Source organism: Myxocyprinus asiaticus, chromosome 23 (assembly GCF_019703515.2).
Source record: "Myxocyprinus asiaticus isolate MX2 ecotype Aquarium Trade chromosome 23, UBuf_Myxa_2, whole genome shotgun sequence".
In the NCBI taxonomy this organism is placed as follows: domain Eukaryota; kingdom Metazoa; phylum Chordata; class Actinopteri; order Cypriniformes; family Catostomidae; genus Myxocyprinus; species Myxocyprinus asiaticus.
Genome location: NC_059366.1, coordinates 14,450,677 through 14,470,993, shown reverse-complemented (window position 1 = coordinate 14,470,993; position 20,317 = coordinate 14,450,677). Strand labels below are relative to the sequence as shown.

General features: G+C 38.4%; 1 protein-coding gene across 4 annotated transcripts in view; it reads right to left on the bottom strand.

Annotated features, from left to right (window-relative positions):
• dlg5a (discs, large homolog 5a (Drosophila)) overlaps positions 1-20,317 on the bottom strand; it is an 84,881-nt gene that overhangs the window by 6,891 nt on the left and 57,673 nt on the right. For 3 of the 4 annotated variants that reach the window (XM_051651279.1, XM_051651281.1, XM_051651280.1), the window contains exons 21-31: positions 19,211-19,379; positions 14,011-14,173; positions 13,691-13,824; positions 13,434-13,598; positions 10,734-10,917; positions 10,134-10,282; positions 9,287-9,457; positions 4,873-5,069; positions 4,635-4,778; positions 4,211-4,338; positions 3,472-3,581 (exon numbers count right to left, since the gene is read on the bottom strand). In XM_051651279.1, the coding sequence (XP_051507239.1) occupies positions 3,472-3,581; positions 4,211-4,338; positions 4,635-4,778; positions 4,873-5,069; positions 9,287-9,457; positions 10,134-10,282; positions 10,734-10,917; positions 13,434-13,598; positions 13,691-13,824; positions 14,011-14,173; positions 19,211-19,379 (1,714 nt within the window). The remainder of the gene's footprint in view (positions 1-3,471; positions 3,582-4,210; positions 4,339-4,634; positions 4,779-4,872; positions 5,070-9,286; positions 9,458-10,133; positions 10,283-10,733; positions 10,918-13,433; positions 13,599-13,690; positions 13,825-14,010; positions 14,174-19,210; positions 19,380-20,317) is intronic. The other variant, XM_051651282.1, reaches the window with a different exon arrangement.

Genomic DNA, 20,317 nt, shown 5'->3' with positions numbered 1-20,317 from the left:
TGAGATCACATTTTTTTCCCCCATTCTGATGGTTGATGTGAACATTAACTGAAGCTCCTGACCCGTATCTGAATTATTTTATGCACTGCACTGCTGCCACACTATTGGCTGATTAGATAATCGCATGGATGATTGTTGGTGCCAGATGGGCTGGTTTGAGTATTTCTGTAACTGCTGATCTCCTGGGATTTTCACACACAACAGTCTCTAGAATTTACTCCAAATGGTGCCAAAAACAAAAAACATACAGCGAGTGGCAGTTCTGTGGACAGAAACACCTTGTTGATGAGAGAGTTCAACGAAGAATGGCCAGACTGGTTTGAACTGACAAAGTCTACAGTAACTCAGATAACCGCTCTGTACAATTGTGGTGAGAAGAATATCATCTCAGAATGCTATTCTGAGATGCGGGTTGGTGCTGTTTTTGCGGCACGAGGGGGACCTACACAATATTAGGCAGATGGTTTTAATGTTTTGGCTGATTGTGTAATTATATATATATATATATATATATATATATATATATATTGTTTTTCAATATTGTAATAGCCTCCCAATAAGCATAGAGTTTACAAGTTGTAAACAGATGTGTCTTTTGTTGCGTTTTTGCTTATTTCATGAAACAAAGAACATGTATGCATAGCCTAAGGCATAAGTTTGACACAGAAGAATTATCCGGCCTTTAGATTCAAAATGTTGGTAACACTTCACAATAAGGTTGATTTATATGCACCAATATAACAATACATTCTAATAAACAGCCATTTTTAGCTACATAAACTATTCCCAAAACATTAACACATGAAAAGTGCAAGATGGGGACTTCAGTGAACAAATCTGGGTGACAACGCAAACAAATTGCTGAATTTCAATTAAGAATCAATTCACTCAAATGAATACGCAGTTTGTACCGAATTACGGAAATTAACTTACCAACTCTGACGCTGTTTTTGCTACTGAAGTTTAAATTAGAGATGCTAATAAATCATCTAATAAAGCTCTTTAGGAAACTTAAGGGTCAAATAAAAAGCACACTGAAATCATTGCAATTTTCAAAAAGTTGCTTAATATTATATTGCCAGCAAATTCTACATCAAGCAGCCCTAGTGCATGTACCAGTATATGAGTTTTCTTAGAAGGCAGCTATGACCGGTTTCTTCTAGGTCTATTTCAACATTTCGATATCATCTTGGTAAATGCTTTCTTATTAAAACAACTTAAAAGAAATGCAAGAAGCAATTAAGTCAATGTACACCACGTGATGCCATGATCCTAAAGTGCTAATAAGTGCAGGACTGATTAACTCTGGTTGCCTTTTTATATAGTAGGTGCTAGTCAGCAGGTCAAAGGCGACCTGCATTAATTCCCAGTGAGATGAAGTCTAGGCTTGATTTTCTAATCCCTCTGGGAAATCACCAATTTAAAAAGCTCTGTTGGGAGGACTTTGCACCATTAGCATTCTGACTATGCACATAAGCACTGAAAAGACCTGAAGGCACAGTTATGCAGCACTATCAGGAGAATAAAGCGGGGATTTATTGTCCTTTTAAGTGTGCAACCCCTAGAGATCTATCTGTACAGTATGGAGTGAACCTGTGCTATGCATATTAACAGTACAGAATCGGCTTTAATTCTCCTCATAAGATAAACTGGGCTGGGGATCTCGCTAAGCATTCTGCAGTGTACAACCTTGAGCAAGAGTGAAGGAGAGAGAGAGACAGAAGAGTGAATCGGCTGCCAACACACTGCCTTGTATCTGTCATATATCGGTTTTACATTAGGGCAGAAGTGAGCCAAGATATTCATCCATTTAACTGCAGTTCTTCCTAGTAAACTGCAAACTACACAGTAAAACAACAGCTTCTATTTCCCAAATGACTCCAGGCCCCAATAGGAGAGCACACACAGGAGCTTCCTGGCATAAACTGTGCCAGTAGGGTCTGAAACGGTGTGTGTGTGTGTGTGTGTGTTTTTGGAATGGTCCACAAAGACACCCAAGAGCTTAGCTGGCTCTTTAATTCTCTGTCAAGCTGAAATAGTTCTACCCACTGCCTTTATTTGATAAGTTAGCACTATAGTAGGGATGGGAATCGTAAGTAAGCTAATGATTTTGGTTTCGATTCTGATTCCAATTCCAAAATTCTTATTCCAAGTAATTTTAATGAAGCTCTTCATAAATATTATAACAACAATACTAAACAAAATCAATTACTATTTTTGAACACTATTTTTGGTAAAAAAAAATACATAATTTTAAACTATTATTATTATTATTATTATTACAACAAAATTTTGTTCTGAATGAGTTACTTTAAGGTCCCTGCACACTCACTGTGAAGTGCTACTTTATTCTTCTCTCAGAGCCAAAAAGTAGTTTGAAACAGCTGAGCAACGACAATGTTTCAAACATTCAGACACCAGCCACACTGCTGGAGGAGGCTTTTGAGGTACTGTACATTTAAATATGAGGACCCTCAAGACAACATGTAAAACTTCAACTAATATGACATTAAAACGTGTTTTCAATGACTTCATGCCTCATTCTATGAGTAGAATTCACACAAGATCAGTAAAAGAAGCTGTTTTAACAGCTAGATGATGATTTAAAGTAATATATATTCAGTAGTTAATGTGTAATTTGTAATGTTTTTCTTTTGCATTCATGGCGCTAATGCGCCAACACGTGACACGCAGCCATAATTTGCGCCGAGGTATTTAGTAAGAAAGTATTTAGCAGCCGATAAGAAGTTTTCCTTAAAGTTCGCCCTGGCGAGCTGTTACAAACCACTGAAACAAACTCAAAAACACCTTCATTTTGGCCAGACTTTATTTTAAATGATGTCACACCCGTTCGTTCTTTGATTTCGTATGAAGTGTGCAGGGGCTTTTACACAGTCATACGAGCAACCAGTTCATAAGTCTCATTAATTTTAAGTACAACATAACATAGTCACACTTTTTGGTTTATTTCCAGTTGGATATTATCAAAGTAATGACTTGCTTTTCAGCGAGCGTGTCAGATGTTAAATTAGTAATCGCTCCAACTGACTGAGAAACCGAGTCGTTTTAAATGGATATGTTTGTCTGTGGCTCATTAGTCGTTTTGACTGATTCATTAAAAAGCACTGCAGTCAGTTGTTCGTGAATCGGACTGCACGGGTCGCGCTGTGTGTTTATTGTCATATTCAACCATTATTAGTCGCAAGTAACTATCGTATTCAATTCAAACGGCAAGCTCACAACTCAGCTAAAGCATCATTATTTTTTGCAGTGGCACTGTTGATTCACTGTCACAGTATTTTATTAGTGTTCGGTCTGCACAGGGGGAAGAATGCTGACGTTCTAGAACTGTTAACAGACCTGAATGTCATGTAAAAAATACTTAACTGGTTCTGAACAAGTTTTGCTCTCTATTCCCAACCCTACACTAGAGTAAAGGAAGCATGTGTGAAGAAGAATGTGGACACTTACTTTATCTGCTTTGCGTTTTTGTAGCGAATGAAAATGACGATTGGGTAAATGTGAACGCTGTGAAGCCGTTCGATAGCATGAGGTGCAATGTCAAGCAAACAGTGACAATCCTATGAGAGAGAACGACACAGCACAGAACAGGTCTGAGTCATGTTACACATATACAGCATGCGCAAACAGAGAAACAGGAGCTTAAGGTCACTGCAAGCACAACCAACAACCATGATTTATTTCACAATGTTTAACATAATTAAAGATATTTTGTAGTTAAATTCAACATGAAATGATGTTCACAAGTCACTTCCGTTATAAGACAGATATTCAATGTGTGGGCGGAGCTTGATTTTAGTCATTGTTTGGAATTGATTGGATAGTGAAAAATCGATGTTACATAGAAAAATGGAGCCAGGTGTTTGGAGGAGTGGACGGGTTGAAAAGAAAGAGTGGAGGGATTGATAAGAAAGAGAGACTCCTGGTGTAGGTCAAAAAGCTAAATCATTTTATAGGTGGAGTGTACCGATTAATCCTTCACAATTAGACTGGGAATGTGTATAAGAAAGTAAACGGGGTCAATTTCGATTTCATGTTGACTTCGATAAACAGTTCAATAATCAGCTATTTATTTTAGCTGATTATTAAGGGACATTTTATTTTTTCTACTTCACTACATGAAAAAAAACAACAACAAAAAAACAAGTAATACTGTAATTAGAGGTGCTCAGTAGGGATGTAGACAAACCTTTTCTCTGATCTCTTTTATAGAGGCAACAGTTGTCACATCAAAATGGCCACTCCTCCGTTTGTAGTCGATGAAGAGCAAGTCTTTCACTCCACGCTCAATGGCCTGCTGTGAAGCCTTCATCACCTCTGAAAGAGCAGAAAAAACAACGATCACTCATCAGATCACTAATATTCAATAGCCTAATTAGAGGTAAACAAATATCATTGTTCCATTGCTGATACTTCACTGCGGTAACAGTAAGTACTCAAACAGAGTAGTTTTGTTTTTACATTTATATGCTGTCTGCTAGAGAAAAGTCTACAACTAAAATAAAAAGCACATTTATTTTGCTTAAGGCAATTGCAAAAGAGCAAATGTGGCCTAACCAATACATTGCTCTATCACTACTAAACTATGATGTGGAGGGGATGTGGATATTTACCGAGCACACATCTGCTGAATTTCCCTGGAAAATCTTTGATCAGCATGTCTTTAACTGGATCCACCAGAGGGCCCAAGATCAGCACCGGTCTGGGAGATGTGCAGTCAACCTTCTGTACTCTCTGATAGGCCAGACTCACACAGTCTGCCCCACACCCCAAAACACAAAATCAAAACCAAGATCTATAAATGGTAATTTACAAAAGTGTTGCACTATGGGATATTGGAGGGTTTCTCACCATCTAAGAATGGAAGAGAGTCTGTGCTGATGGCGTCCAAGGCTACCACATCTTTACCATCTTTGGAGCTGCTGCGTTTGTGCTTCTGTTTCCTGCGGAAGAAGGATCTACGTGCGGCTGCAGAGAGGGTCTTACTGGAGCCCGCCTCATCCTTCAGTTCAGTCACACTGTGTCTGCGGTAAAACTCCTGGTCCATCCTGCAGAAAACATATTCCAGCACAGAGTACACTTTAAACCACAACCGCCTGCACAGTCAAAATGTTTTCTTAATCAGAATTTTTTACTTGTTTTAAAGTAAAAACATGTAAAATCTTTCAATCAAAAGTTAATTTACTTACTGTAAGAAGCAAGTTTGTGGACGATTTTAAGACATGTTTATTTTTTACATGTTTATCTTATATATTTTGAATTAAGTTTATTTTTCTTACCCAATTAGCAATTTTTTTAAGCATAAATCTAACCAAATTTAGTAAGGCTCATGCTTAAAACAAGAAAAAAAAAAAAAAAAAAAAAATACCAATGGGGAAATAAAAATACATTTAATTCATGATACACTCACTGAGCACTTCATTAGGTACACCTGTACACCTACTTATTCATGTGATTATCTAATCAGCCACTGATTTTATGCATTGAGCAGTGCAATGCATAAAATCATGCAGATATGGGTCAGGGACTTCAGTTAACGTTCACATCAACCATCAGAATGGGGAAAAAATTTGATCTTGGTGATTTAGACCGTGGCATGATTGTTGGTGCCAGATGGGCTGGTTTGAGTATTTCCGTAACTGCTGATTTGCTGGGATTTTCACACACAGTCTCTAGTTTACTCAGGGTGGTGCCAAAAACAAAAAACATCCAGTGAGTGGCAGTTCTGCAGACGGAAATGCCTTGTTGATGAGAGAGGTCAACAGAGAATGGCCAGACTGGTTTGAACTGACAAAGTCTACAGTAACTCAGATAACCGCTCTGTACAATTGTGGGGAGAAGTATAGCATCTTAGAATGCACAAAATGTAGAACCTTGAGGGGATTGGGCTACAAAAGCAAGACACCATGTCGGGTTCCACTTCTGTCAGCCAAAAACAGAAAGCTGAGGCTGCAGTGGCCACAGGTTCACCAAAACCAGACAGTTGAAGACTGGAAAAACATAGCCTGGTCTCATGAACCTCAATTTCTGCTGAGGCACACAGATGGTAGGGTCAGAATTTGGTGCCAAAAGTATGAATCCATGGACCCAACCTGCCTTGTGTCAACAGTCCAGGCTGGTGGCGGTGGTGTAATGGTGTGGGGAATGTTTTTCTTGGCACACTTTGGGCCCGTTAATATTAAATCAATCATCGCTTGAATGCCACAGACTATTTGAGTATTACTGATGACCATGTGCATCCCTTCATGGCCACAATTTACCCATCTTCTAATCTACTTCCAGCATGATAATGCACCATGTCACAAAGCACATGTCATCTCAAACTGGTTTCATGAACATGACAATGAGTTCACTGTACTTCAGTGGCCTTCCCAGTCACCGGATATGAATCCAATAGAAGACCTTTGGGATGTGGTAGAATGGGAGAGTCGCAGCATGAATTTACAGCTGACAAATCTGCAGAAACTGTGTGATCCAATCATGTCAACATGGACCATAATCTCTAAGGAATGTTTCCAACATCTTGTGGAATCCATGTCATGAAGAATTGATGCTGTTTTGAGAGCAAAGGGAGGCCCTATCCAGTATTAGAATAGTGTTCCTAATAAAGTGCTCAGTTTGGTATATTCTCTTGTGCAAATTTGCTTTTCAAGTTTAGATATTTTTTCTGAAAAAAATATAAAATTATTTTTAAGAAAATGATTGAACGAAAAACTGCAAAGTTGAATCAAAATAAACAACTGGCCATTCATAAAACTCCATGATTTGATTGAGGGGGCGTTCAAACAAAGCCATTTGCAGTGACAATGTGGCTGGAAATTATTCATTTTCAATGTGAGTTGGCAACGCAGTATGGCCTTATTCAGTGACGCAACAAAGTTGAGAAAATTTTAAATTTAAGCAAATGAGTTACCAAGGGGCAGGAATTAGCTGGTTAGCTGCAGGTACTACAGTGCATCCAGAAAGTATTCACAGCGCTTCACTTTTTCCACATTTTGATATGTTACAGCCTTATTCCAAAATGGATTAAATTCATTATTTTCCTCAAAATTCTACAAACAATACCCCATAATGACAATGTGAAAGAAGTCTGTTTGAAATCTTTGCAAATTTCACATGTACATAAGTATTCACGGCCTTTGCCATGACACTCAAAATTGAGCTCAGGTGCATCCTGTTTCCACTGATTATCCTTGAGATGTTTCTACAACTTGATTGGAGTCCACCTGTGGTAAATTCAGTTGATTGGACATGATTTGGAAAGGCACACACCTGTCTATATAAGGTCCCACAGTTAACAGTGCATGTCAGAGCACAAACCAAGCCATGAAGTCCAAGGAATTGTCTGTAGACCTCCGAGACAGGATTGTATCGAGGCACAGATCTGGGGAAGGGTACAGAAAAATTTCTGCAGCATTGAAGGTCCCAATGAGCACAGTGGCCTCCATCATCCGTAAATGGAAGAAGTTTGGAACCACCAGGACTCTTCCTAGAGCTGGCCGCCTGGCCAAACTGAGCCATCGGGGGAGAAGGGCCTTAGTCAGGGAGGTGACCAAATACCTGATGGTCACTCTAACATAGCTCCAGCATTTCTCTGTGGATAGAGGAGAACCTTCCAGAAGAACAACCATCTCTGCAGCACTCCACCAATCAGGCCTGTATGGTAGAGTGGCCAGACAGATGCCACTCCTCAGTAAAAGGCACATGACAGCCCGCCTGGAGTTTGCCAAAAGGCACCTGAAGGACTCTCAGACCATGAGAAACAAAGATTGAACTCTTTGGCCTGAATGGCAAGCATCATGTCTGGAGGAAACCAGGCACTGCTCATCACCTCGCCAATACCATCCCTACAGTGAAGCATGGTGGTGGCAGCATCATGCTGTGGGGATGTTTTTCAGCGGCAGGAACTGGGAGACTAGTCAGGATCGAGGGAAAGATGAATGCAGCAATGTACAGAGACATCCTTGATGAAAACCTGCTCCAGAGCGCTCTGGACCTCAGACTGGGGTGAAGGTTCATCTTCCAACAGGACAACGACCCTAAGCACACAGCCAAGATAACAAAAGAGTGGCTCCGGGACAACTCTGTGAATGTCCTTGAGTGGCCCAGCCAGAGACCAGACTTGAACCCGATTGAACATCTCTGGAGAGATCTGAAAATGGCTGTGCACTGACGCTCCCCATCCAACCTGATGGAGCTTGAGAGGTCCTGCAAAGAAGAATGGGAGAAACAGCCCAAAAATAGGTGTGCCAAGCTTGTAGCATCATACTCAAAAGGACTTGAGGCTGTAATTGGTGCCAAAGGTGCTTCAACAAAGTATTGAGCAAAGGCTGTGAATACTTATGTACATGTGATTTTTTTTTTTTTTTTTTTTTTAAATAAATTTGCAAAGATTTCAAACAAACTTCTTTCACGTTGTCATTATGGGGTATTGTTTGTAGAATTTTGAGGAAAATAATGAATTTAATCCATTTTGGAATAAGGCTGTAACATAACAAAATGTGGAAAAAGTGAAGCGCTGTGAATACTTTCTGGATGCACTGTACATCCTTAAGAGCATGTACCCCCATTGACGGCCATTCAAAAACAACCATGTATTCTGATGAACTAAAAAATGTCATCACCTATATTTAATCACATTGTTTTTCAGTGACCGATAAGGGAAAAAGTTAATTAGTATAAATGTGATATTGGCTAACAGGACTGGATGATTTTTGTATTTCATTTTTGAATTGAAAGCAGACATGCCAATGTGTGCAGCTTTTAATTCTGCTAATTGCAACTCTAAAGGGGGTCTGGTCTAAAATTCCACCTGTAAGATTTTTTTAACAATCGCACTTTGTGTTGAGAGGAAGAAATTTTACTGCGGCTGTAGAGCAAGTCAAATGACAACTGGTGCTAAGATGATTTCGCTGTTCTTTTGAATTTGTCTCTGCCCACATACATATAGTAAAGAAAAATTATGTCAGGAATTGACAGCATTCTATGCGAGTTTCCTTCATGCAATGATATTTGTTCATCTTGTTCATGATATGATGGATTGTGCACTACTGCAATTTATCCAAACGCTTTTCCTCCAGAAATTTTAGTGGCAAGAAATCTGCTTCCTTTTTCACTGGAAATATATCTTGTTTGTGATCAGATTTTCAAAAGTTATGGCCAGTTCCATTAACGTTAGGGTATCCAGCAGTAGACTGCCCACTATAACCAACAATACAATGACTTGATAAAATCGCTGCCTGTGCGTCATAAGGATGTGACTCACATATATTTGCTTGGGATCTGCCCTCTTTGAATTTTTTGTGCATTTTCATCTAGTTGCCAGGCCATCCAGGTGCCAAAGTTGCCATTCGGTAGAGTGTCATCCACATACAGGATGTCATCTTTCTTGAAAGAGAGGTCGAGCTCTGTCTCAGCCACTCGGTCATAAAGTGCCCTGAGAGAGAAAGAGAACATGAATAATTCAACGTGACAGCATAATACATGAGCAAAAGTTAATGTCTCGGTAATCCGAGACAAATGAAAAGAGTGCAAGAGACAAAGAATAATAAAAGGAAGGAAAGAAAGAATGAAAAATATAGAAAGCCGGTGGGACAAAGCCGGCCCCTTATTCCTGCGAGTAGCACAAGGCGGCTTTTAGCGCCGACCCATAACTCCTCATGCCTGCTCGTTCGTGACATATGGATTGACGGAGATTATTTACTGGGGGTGACATCATGGGAGCATAGGCAGGAAATGTGCCAGCAACAGCTGCAGGCCACAGAATTTCATTTGCAAAGACAAACACAGCTATTTTTGCACAGCCCTCTTCCATTATTCTTTTTCCACCACACAGACACAATGCATCTCTTTCTCGAACCGTCTAATTAACATGGCTACTATTATAGAACACAAATTATGGAGATTTGGTGATACAATCTGGACCGCGAGATACAATATCTCACCAACCATAATTAACAATTAAAGAGATCAAAAGATTCCCATTGCTGCAGTTTTCTCACATATCTAAATTTAGAAAACGCTGGCATTTGGTTATAGGGAATTTGTAAGTGGCTATGAATGGTATTGTGCGTGTCTAAGGCAGATGATTTTGTGATGAGAGAATGCTGTACCTGATATAGAATCCATCTCCAGGAGTGTCTTTCACCTGGTTGAACTCATCCAGACGATGCTGGACTCTAAACGTGACCGTTTCCACTGGCTTAAGCATTTCCAGGTATGCCTCCTCCACAGTCTTATTCTTCATATTAACTGAGCCATACTGGATGAACAGAGAAAGAGAGAAACAGATAAGTGTTGTTGCCTAGGGCTGGCTCAGGTCTGAGTATGTCTGTGCCAGGAATGGGATATAACCAATTCCCCCACTCTTCACAATGAAGGAAAGTAAGCAAAGATCAATGAAAAACAAATGACGGCAAGATATGCGTGCAGACATTTGATTTAGGCGAGAACAATACAGCCGGTGGATGAGGCAAAACTGGCCCCATATCAAAAGGAGTAAAGGGCCAAATAATTACATTTGGCTTAATCAAATTGTATGCTTCAATTTAAAGTCAACATAAAATGCCATTTGCAAGCCATTCTTCCGTAATATGCCGGATTTACAAGAGAGGCGGTATATTCAAAATAAGGGGGGGGGGGCATAGGACAGGACTACCATTGGTTCCATCCATGAAGAAATGCAAGTTCGCAATCATTTATATGGCTTTTACCTCTAGTATTATGTCTCCAGGCATGAGACCATCAGCTCTTTTAGCAGGACTGTCCTCTTCAAGTCTCTCCACAAAGATCCCGCGCAGGTTTCCTCCACACAGCTGAACACCCAGCTCCACCTGAGACTTCCTCAGAGTCACCAAACGAGGCTCCGGAACTTTCTTCGAACTCTCAGATGACATTCTAATGTGATACAGAAACAAACTGATCATCCAGGGTCAACGGATTTTGTATTGTGTTGCCCCGGCCTCCAAAACCAATACAAAAAACCAAATCCAAGATGGCAGACGAACAGAGAAATGCAGAAATATAAATACACTTTTGGTTCATTCAATACTAAAAACAGACTTATTTCTTTATGCTTATTGAGGTAATGTAAGTTTTGCAACATTTTAATGCCAAACTGTTCAAATCAATAGTGAGTCAAGTCTCCTGTGTGCTTCGCATGATGAGGGCTATTTTTATGACATGAAAGTTGCTGCCTGTGTAGAGAGTTCCAAACTGGTGTAATGTATTGTCAGAGACATTAATGTACAATGTACTATCAGAGATTAGTAAATGGTCTGCTCTTATATAGCACCTTTTTTAACCTTAGCGGTTCCAAAGCACTTTACACTGTGACTCAATCACCCATTCACACACACACTCACATACCAATGACGGCAGAGCTGCCATGCAAGGTGCTAGCCTGCCATTGGGAGCAACTTGGGGTTCAGTGTCTTGCCCAAGGACACTTAAGCATGTGGAGTCATGTGGGCCTGGAATCAAACCACTAACCCTGTGATTAGTGGCCAACACGCTCTACCACCTGAGCCACAGCCGCCCGACTTAGTCACTTATATACATACGAATGGGAAATAACGCTAAATATGGTGGCTATAAGAACTGGAAGTTAAAAGAGCCAATCATCTTTTGATAGAGACATCGCCTGTCAGTTTACTTAACACGCATGCATGTTAGCTAGACCAATCTGAAACACTGGTGTCTTTTTTTCCTTTTTTTTTTTTGTTTTTTTTGCATGTTTTGTGCTAAAGCAGCACAATTATGATACCACTGATTTCAGATTTTACTGCTGATTTAAAATAAGTAATTTGATTATAATCTTCACTGACAATTTGAGATTTCAGTCTTTCCCCATTCTAGCAGCAGGGTCAGAAAATAAGGGGTGCCTGGGGCAAAAATGCCACCAAAAATAACAAAACAGAGCAACGTGAGGTGGCTAAAAACACAGTTTGTGATTAAAACTAATGTGCTTGTTGTACTTTACGAGTTGAGACTTTTCTAACCTTATGACTCACGACTAATTGATCTGTATGTTTTTACCTATTCCCATTATGATTATTGTGATCACATCTGATAAGTTAAACAGTGGAACTGCCACAGATGAGTGCTGTAACAATTGTCTGTGAATGAGATGAGCATGTGGACAATGACCGCACATAAATAACACACACAAACCACCACTGCACTCGCAGTCTGTCTGCCGGCATAATTATTACACCGTGTATACAGAGATTAGGGTTTGCACTGTGTTTTGTTATTTAATGTTCGATACATGCTGTTAATTTATCACCTCATTTTGTTTTAATGCATTATTACAGCTGTTAGAAATGTATTATTCTCTCTCTATTAGCGATTCATCAGGATTACCGTAAAGACTCATATAAATGGGCTCCATACAATTAAATGCAAGTTTGTGCAAGTATTGTCATTTATTTCTCAATAAAATCAGCATACTGTACAACTGTGATATTGGCACATTTCTGGTTCATGTTACATCCGCCAAACCTTTAATAGCAGCAGATAAGAGTTGGTCAGATTGTCCAGAAGTCCAAATTCCAAGCTTTTAAACAACAACTATTCTTCAAATGAGTAGCTTATAATGAATTAGTTAGCAGTTCCAGATTAAAAAGATTAAAACTAAAACAAAAAAAGCTTAAACTTCAAAATGAAAATTAGCTGTATCGGCCACAATGAGCTTTCAATTATCGGTTATCGTATCGCCTAAAAAATTCCATATCGGTGCATCGGTGATCTAGTCAAATATGATCCTAGTTATGCATATTATGACATAAATATAAATTGCTGATTTAATTCTTAAAGAGATAGTTCACCCATAGCTCATCTTAGATGTGAATGACTTTCTACAGCAGAACACAAACAAAGATTTTTAGAAGAATGTTTCAGCTCTGTACGTCGATTCAATGAAAGTAAATGGTGGCCAAAAATTTGAAGCTCCAAAAAGCACAAAGGCAGCATAAAAGTAATCCGTACGACTCCAGAGGTTAAATCCATATCTTCAGAAGCGATATGATAGGTGTGTGAGAAACAGATCAATATTGAAGTCCTTTTTTACTATCAATCTCCCCTTTACTTTCACATTGTTCTTTTGTTTTTGCCGATTTGCACTCTTCATGCATATCGCCACCTACTGGACAGAGAGGAGAATTTATAGTTAAAAGGACCCCCCCACCCCCCAAAAAACACCCTAATAAAGGTCAAAATGCCCCTGAAAATTAAATTCAGGGGGCAAGTATTGACCCTTAATCTAAGACTTAAATTTGGACACTGTCGAGCAGATAGATGCTGTACTTGAATGACTAGAAAATAGCTGACCGGAGGCGCAACAAATATGGCCACCGAGTGACCTGATATACATTAAAGGGATTTTGGTATTGTGTAATATTTTTGTGCAGTACCTGACGAAGCTGTGGGGGCTGGTGGTGGGTGTGGTCTGTTTGGAGGATGGGGTGAGTGTGCCTTCATCCTGTTCACTCAGGGTGTCAGTGGTGGAGTGGTTATCTGGAGTTGCGGCTCCACTGCCCAGGGGAGTGGACTGAGTGCTCACTGGCTCCAAGCGGGAACTAGAGCACAACATGGACAAGAATCAACAACCCCAACTCTGGGATCAAATCTGCATTCACATGAACAGAGAGGGGTGTGTTCAGGGCTGTACCTGGAGCGAGAGTGGTTACCAAGCTGGCACATGTGTGGGTTGTACTGGGCCATGATGGTGATGGTTTCACACTGCTGGCCAATGATGAGGCGTGCCTGCTGCTCTGTGGCATTCCGCAGGTTTATCCCATTATACTGAGGGAAAGAAGCACAATTGCAGGGTCACAACACAAAGTCTTATAAACAGCATTCATTTGAACTGCAAGATGCTGCGTGTGGTGGACATGGAGTTAAATCAGCCTAATTATACAAGTCTTTCAGACAATAGCCTGACTAGACAATTATGAAAATTTGTAGGTTTGCACATCACTGATCACTAACCTCCAGTAGCTGATCTCCATACTCTAGTCCAGCCTGGTGTGCAATGCTGCCCCCTGTCACCTTGGAGACAAAGATTCCTCCGTTCTCTCCACTCACGATGGAGATGCCGAGAGGCTCCGCCCCTTTGTGCACAATGACGTTCCGTGGCTCCTCCAAGTATGGCCTGCCAAATATGATGAATTTAAAAGTCAGACATAACCAGTAACTGAAACAGAGATGCTCTGCAGGGCTTAGTCAGGGTGGATACCAAAATACTGCAATGGAGGAGGTCCATGCATGTGGGTGTTTACTGTATTTGTTGTTTTGAAGAGTAACTGCATTACAGGCACAAGAGCGCACACAAACAGGGCAAAAAATGGGAGGAAGTGTGCATTCAGGATGTCAATAAAAGATCCAGAAAGACTCGTATTTACACTTTTATCCTACACATTTTAAATACGCCTGTAACAGCAAGTCCAACAAGTCAGTACAAAAATAACAACACATTTCACTGATAACGGGTACACAATATTTCAGCGTATTTAGTAGTACACAAACAAAACTCTGCATCCCTGAGTAAAGAAATTATTAAAGCTGCTGTAAGTGACGTTAGCCGTCTTGCTAAATTCTCTTAGACTTAGTCACTGAATATCAGCAATCCCAAGCGCACAAAAATTATTGACAGGCAGCGAGGCGGGTTTAAGTAAGACTGGCTAACATGTGTGGGCCGCACTCAGATTTTTTTCTGCCATTTTGATCTTAGGGTTGTTGAATATATCTCTCAGTTATCTTAGTAATTTCAGGGACATGTATTCAGTGCATGGTTAAAAAAAAAAAAAATGCTTACAGAAGCTTTAAAACATATTTTAGCATTTGTTATTGATCAACAAAATCTGGATCTTTTCAGGACAAGGGCAGCCAAAATAACATGCAAATACTAAATGTCTCCACCACTCCCGAACCTGTCTCAAGAACATATTTACTCTAAAACAGCTACATCTAATTATACAGAATTAACATTCATGAAAAATCTCTCACTGAGCTGTTTAATCAAAAAGTAAATTAGTAGCAGCATGTAACATTATCCAGTAACACCAATCAAACTAAATGACTGCATTTTAAGAATAAATGTCGACACAGACTCAAATTGATCCCCACATATTAAAGTAGTTCTCACATAGGGGTGAGTAAATGATGACAAAAATTAACATTTTGTCATCATTTACTCACCCCTATGTTGCGTGAAACACAAAAGGAGATGTTCGGTAGAACGTCAGAGCTTCTGTTTACCATATATGAAAAGTGGATGGTGATTTACACTGCAAAGCACCAAAAAGTACAAAAAGGCACCATAAAAGTATCAAAAGTAGTCCATGAATCCTATGCTTCATTCCAAATCTTCTGAAGCCATAAAAGAGTTTTGTGCGAGAAAACGACCAAAATTTAAGTAGGTGTTCATTGATAAGCTTCCACTCTGCCGTTGCTTTTAAATCTTATTTGCGACCACGTTTTTCAAGCTTGCTGCAGCGTCCATGACATGCGAGAACCAACTGCGTTTGTATCAGTTATGTCAAACCTGGCGTGATTCACTATTTATATTTTTGAATAACACAAGCACAAATAAGATGAGTGCTCCGATGGAGATATTTTCCAGTAAAAATATCTAAACATTCTTAGAACCAGATAAATTTACTTGACAAGCAAAATGGCATAAGATATTAGATTTCTGTGTAAAAAAAGACTTGATATCTTTAGATATTTTTATTAGAAAACAAGACAAAAATAATTAAGAAAATATCAGTGCAGTAATTAGCTAATATCTGGGTCTGTTCCTCACAAAAATCTACTGTTTGACCTCAAAAGACTAAGAATATAATAGTGCACAAGTCAAATGCACTGCTTGTATGATACTTTTATGGTAGTTTCTATGCTTTTGAAGCATGGCCGTAAATAGAATTGCAAATCACCATCCATTTCCATTGTACGGATAAGAACATCTCCTTTTGTAATTCACGGAAGAAAGAAAATAATGCAGGCGTGAAAGACATAAGGATGAGCAAATGAATTTACATTTGGGGTGAAATATTCTTTTATAATTTGAATTCCAATAACTTACTAATAAATCTAATTATCATAGCACAACTAACACAAAGTCTGGGTTGTTTACTAAAAAAAAAAAAAAAAAAAAAAATAGAAACAGCAGGGATTTCTACAGCCATCCAGTTGGAGCAAACAAGTATGTTTGTCAGGCATTCCCTCTACGTAACTGGCAGGGAACAAACCTCAGGCTTCTGAGAGAAGAGAACCTAGGCCTAGCAGCCAGAGGGATTCTCAGAAAGGATCTGTTACGGAACAGAGATCTGAAAGATTCAGAGGCGGCAAAGAGGAAAAAAACAGATTTTTGAGAGTTGTATGGAGAGACACACACAAGGGACTCTGGAGGATGACAAATATGTTGAAAAGAGTGAGGAGTTAGAGGCACACAGAGGAAATTATAACAAATACACAAGAATAACTAATGAATGACCTACTTTACAAAATCTCTTGAAAGTGTTTCTGAAAATGTCTATAATTGTACAGATTTAGGGAATAGGTACAAAAATGAAATGAAGCTTGTGCCTAGTCTGCGTCCACATTAAAAAAAAAAGAAAAAAAAAAGACATCACTGACAAAATGCCATTGATTTTCAATCGCGCTATCGTCTCGTATAGCCAGACCTTTGACTAATCGGCAACAGTTCTTGACCACATTGCAACATATTCTGGCCATGGACTGCCCACTTAGACAGGAAAAGCCTCCTGACTGACTTGATAACCACAGTTTTTGTTTTGTTATTACATGTCGATTTAAAGGGATGGTTCACCCAAAAACAAAATTCCCTGATCATTTACTCACCCTCATGCCATCCCAAATATGTATGACTTTCTTTCTTCTGCAGAACACAAACAAAGATTTTTAGAAGAACATTTCAGCTCCGTAGGTCCAAACAATGCAATTGAATGGGTGGCCAGAAATTTGACACTCAAAAAAAGAACATAAAGGCAGCATAAAAGTAATCCATCTGACTTCAGTGGTTTAATCCATGTCTTCTGAAGTTATATGATGGGTGTGGGTCGGAAACAGGTCAATATTTTATTCCTTTTTTACTATAAATTAGTAAACTTTTACTTTTATATTCACATTCTTCTTTTGTTTTTGGTGACTCGCATTCTTCATGCATATCGCCACCTACTGGGAAGGGAGGAGAATTTCAAGCAAAAAAAGGACTTAAATGTTGATCTGTTTCTCACCCACACCCAGTGATGGGCACAAATACATGAAAATGTATTTGAAATAAAAATACGAAATACTTCAGTTTAAGTGTATCAAAATAAAATACCAAATACTGTGTGTAAAAAAATTTTCAAAATAAAATACAGTATTTTGTATCTTGAAAATACACCAAATACATTTAATATTGGCCATTCAATGAAGTATCACTATTAGGCTAAAAATCTATCTGGACCTATTCTGAATGCAAAGAGTCACATCAAAGTCTCACGTTGACCCTTTTATGGTACCAAAAAGTAAGCTGCGTTCATACGTTGCGTTCATGTACTTCCAAAATCTATCACATTTTTATACTGACCCTTTTAATTCAGTAAAAACATTCAATTTTCTTTCAATGCAACAGAATTTGTTGAATTACAGTCAAAATATTTCAAAAATATGTACTATAATTCAAAGAATTGACATTTGTTAGGGAAAATAATCAAAAAAATACGCAGACCTAGTGCTGAGATCTTATGTATTTCTATCATATAACAGAATGTTTTGCATTGCAGTCATATGAAAGGTTCAATAGTTGTTGTAAATTATTGCAATGGTTTTTAGGACAAGGTATGTGTTACCATGTTTTTGGACATAGCACCTGATATAAACTATGGTAATGGTTTATATCAAAGTACCATCTGATGCCATCATTGTACCATGGTACTGCCACAGATTTTTTTTAAGTTAGGTAATGTAAGACAGACAATTATATATATATATATATATATATATATATATATATATAAACAGGTACATGATTACCGTCCGTCAACACATGAAGGTAAATTGACTGATACGGTTTACGATTATCTGATTTTCCAGAAAAATTGGGCAATATTTTAGATGATATAAAAATTCCTGACTTCACTTCTAATATATATATATATATATATATATGTTTTGTTTTTGTAGCAAACTGCAAATAAATTTCTCCACAAATGAATATATCATGGCAAACATACTGAAAATTAGCACCCAGTCAGTCAATTCATTACCTGATGAACTTATGAACTGTTTCCAAACAAAAGCAGTTTACGCAGACTTTAAAATCCAAAGTACAAAATAGTGTTTTTTATTTCAAATACATGTATCTGAAATACTGCTCATCCCTGCCAACACCTATCATATCGCTTCTGAAGACATGGATTTAACCACTGGAGTCATATGGATTATTTTATGCTGTCATCATGTGCTTCTTGAACTTTAAAGTTTTGGTCACCTATTCACTTACATTGTATGGACCTACGAAGCTGAGATATTCTTCTAAAAATCTTCATTTGTGTTCAGCAGAAGAAAGAAAGTCATACACATCTGGGATGGCATGAGTGAGTAAATGATGAGAGAATTTTCATTTTTGGGTGAACTATTCCTTTAAACTCATTCTGTTCCTCTCACACAGCTATTGCATGGCTTCAGAAGTCATACAATAGGAATATAGCACACACATTGCAGGGACTAATTTACTAATACTTTAATGGTGCTTTTATGGTTTTTAATGTCCTTTTTGGAGCAGGACAGCCCCTGGTCACTCTGAACATTTCCAAACTTTTCTTCAAAAATGTCAACATTTGTGCTCAGACAAAACAACAGCCAAAATTTTTGAAATGACATGATTTTTGTGTGAATGTCTCCTTCTAAACAAAGTCTAAGTCACCTTACACAGTGAGCAAAGATAATGAAATATTTAAATTATATGAAATTCAGATCCTTCCAAATATATCATTCTATACTGTATTCTCATGCCCTTTAGAGCAGAGTCCAATTATTATCGGATAAAAGGGCTTCCTGAGCATATTTGGGCTGCTGTATGTGGAATGTGGATAAGAACGATCTGTTGCTTGGCAACCTGATGGAAGGTTTGGCGGGGTTGGGTGCACAGCAGGAAGGGGCAGAGGCCGCAAGAGTTTACCTGTCTTTTCTCCGCTCTCCCACAGGGACGGGGCTGACAGAGATCCTGGGTAGGGTGGAGATGGAGCTTTGTGACTGGCTGGAGGTAAATGAGGATGTCTCCAGATTGAGAGGAGATAGGGGTGGAGTGATGAGACTGGGACTGCTGCATTCTGAATGAGACAGAGACCCTGATAAAGAACATGGACACATTACAGTCAGCATAATGTGCTAGAGTGAAGCACAGTAAAGAATAGGGCTGGGTAATATTGCTAACAACAACTACAGTATATCTCAACTTTTTCAGCCTTTTGAGGATATCTGATATACAGTATATCTTTATATTTTATAATAAGTAATATAATACAATACTTTATATTTTTCACATTCGATTTTGAGTGTTTCATGCAAGAAAACTACAGTAACAAATCTAGAAAAAAGGGCATTTTTTACACTTTGTTTTCCAAAATGAACACAATGACAAATTATATTAATTTATATGCATCAATATATCAATAAATATTAATTAAGCACAATATTATTGCACAAAAACAGTTTAATACATGAAATACACAACACATATTTGAGTGACAAACAAACTGTTCAATCAAAGCTATGAACTGATACATTGAAATGAATGAGCTTTCGGCATTTTAGCTAAACCAGAGATGCTATTAACGGTGTCATTTGTCATTACACATGAAACTTGTGTCTATTTGCACATTCTTTAGAAAACTTACTTGCCAAATAAATAGTGTATTAAAATCAAGATATTCATGACGTTGCTACATTTTGTATCAGTTGCAAAATCAGGGTGAATATATTGTGAAAGCACACCATCACTAATTTGTCTCTATTCTCAGAGTCTTAGATGTCAATGGAAACTCAAATGCTGTGTTAAGTTTGTTGAATGTTATGAGTAAGATTAACAATTTGTAATGTACAGAAAGCTAGTCCTATACAAAACAACCCTCTTGAACATGCCCTCTTTTATGTGCAGACTCTGTGCCTCTGGTTAGTTAAGGTTCCAATATTGTTGTGGCTTGTTTATGCCAAAAGCATCCCATACATAAAATGTTCGACTAAGTCAAATAAAAAAATTATTTTATAAACTTACCTGTTCTATATT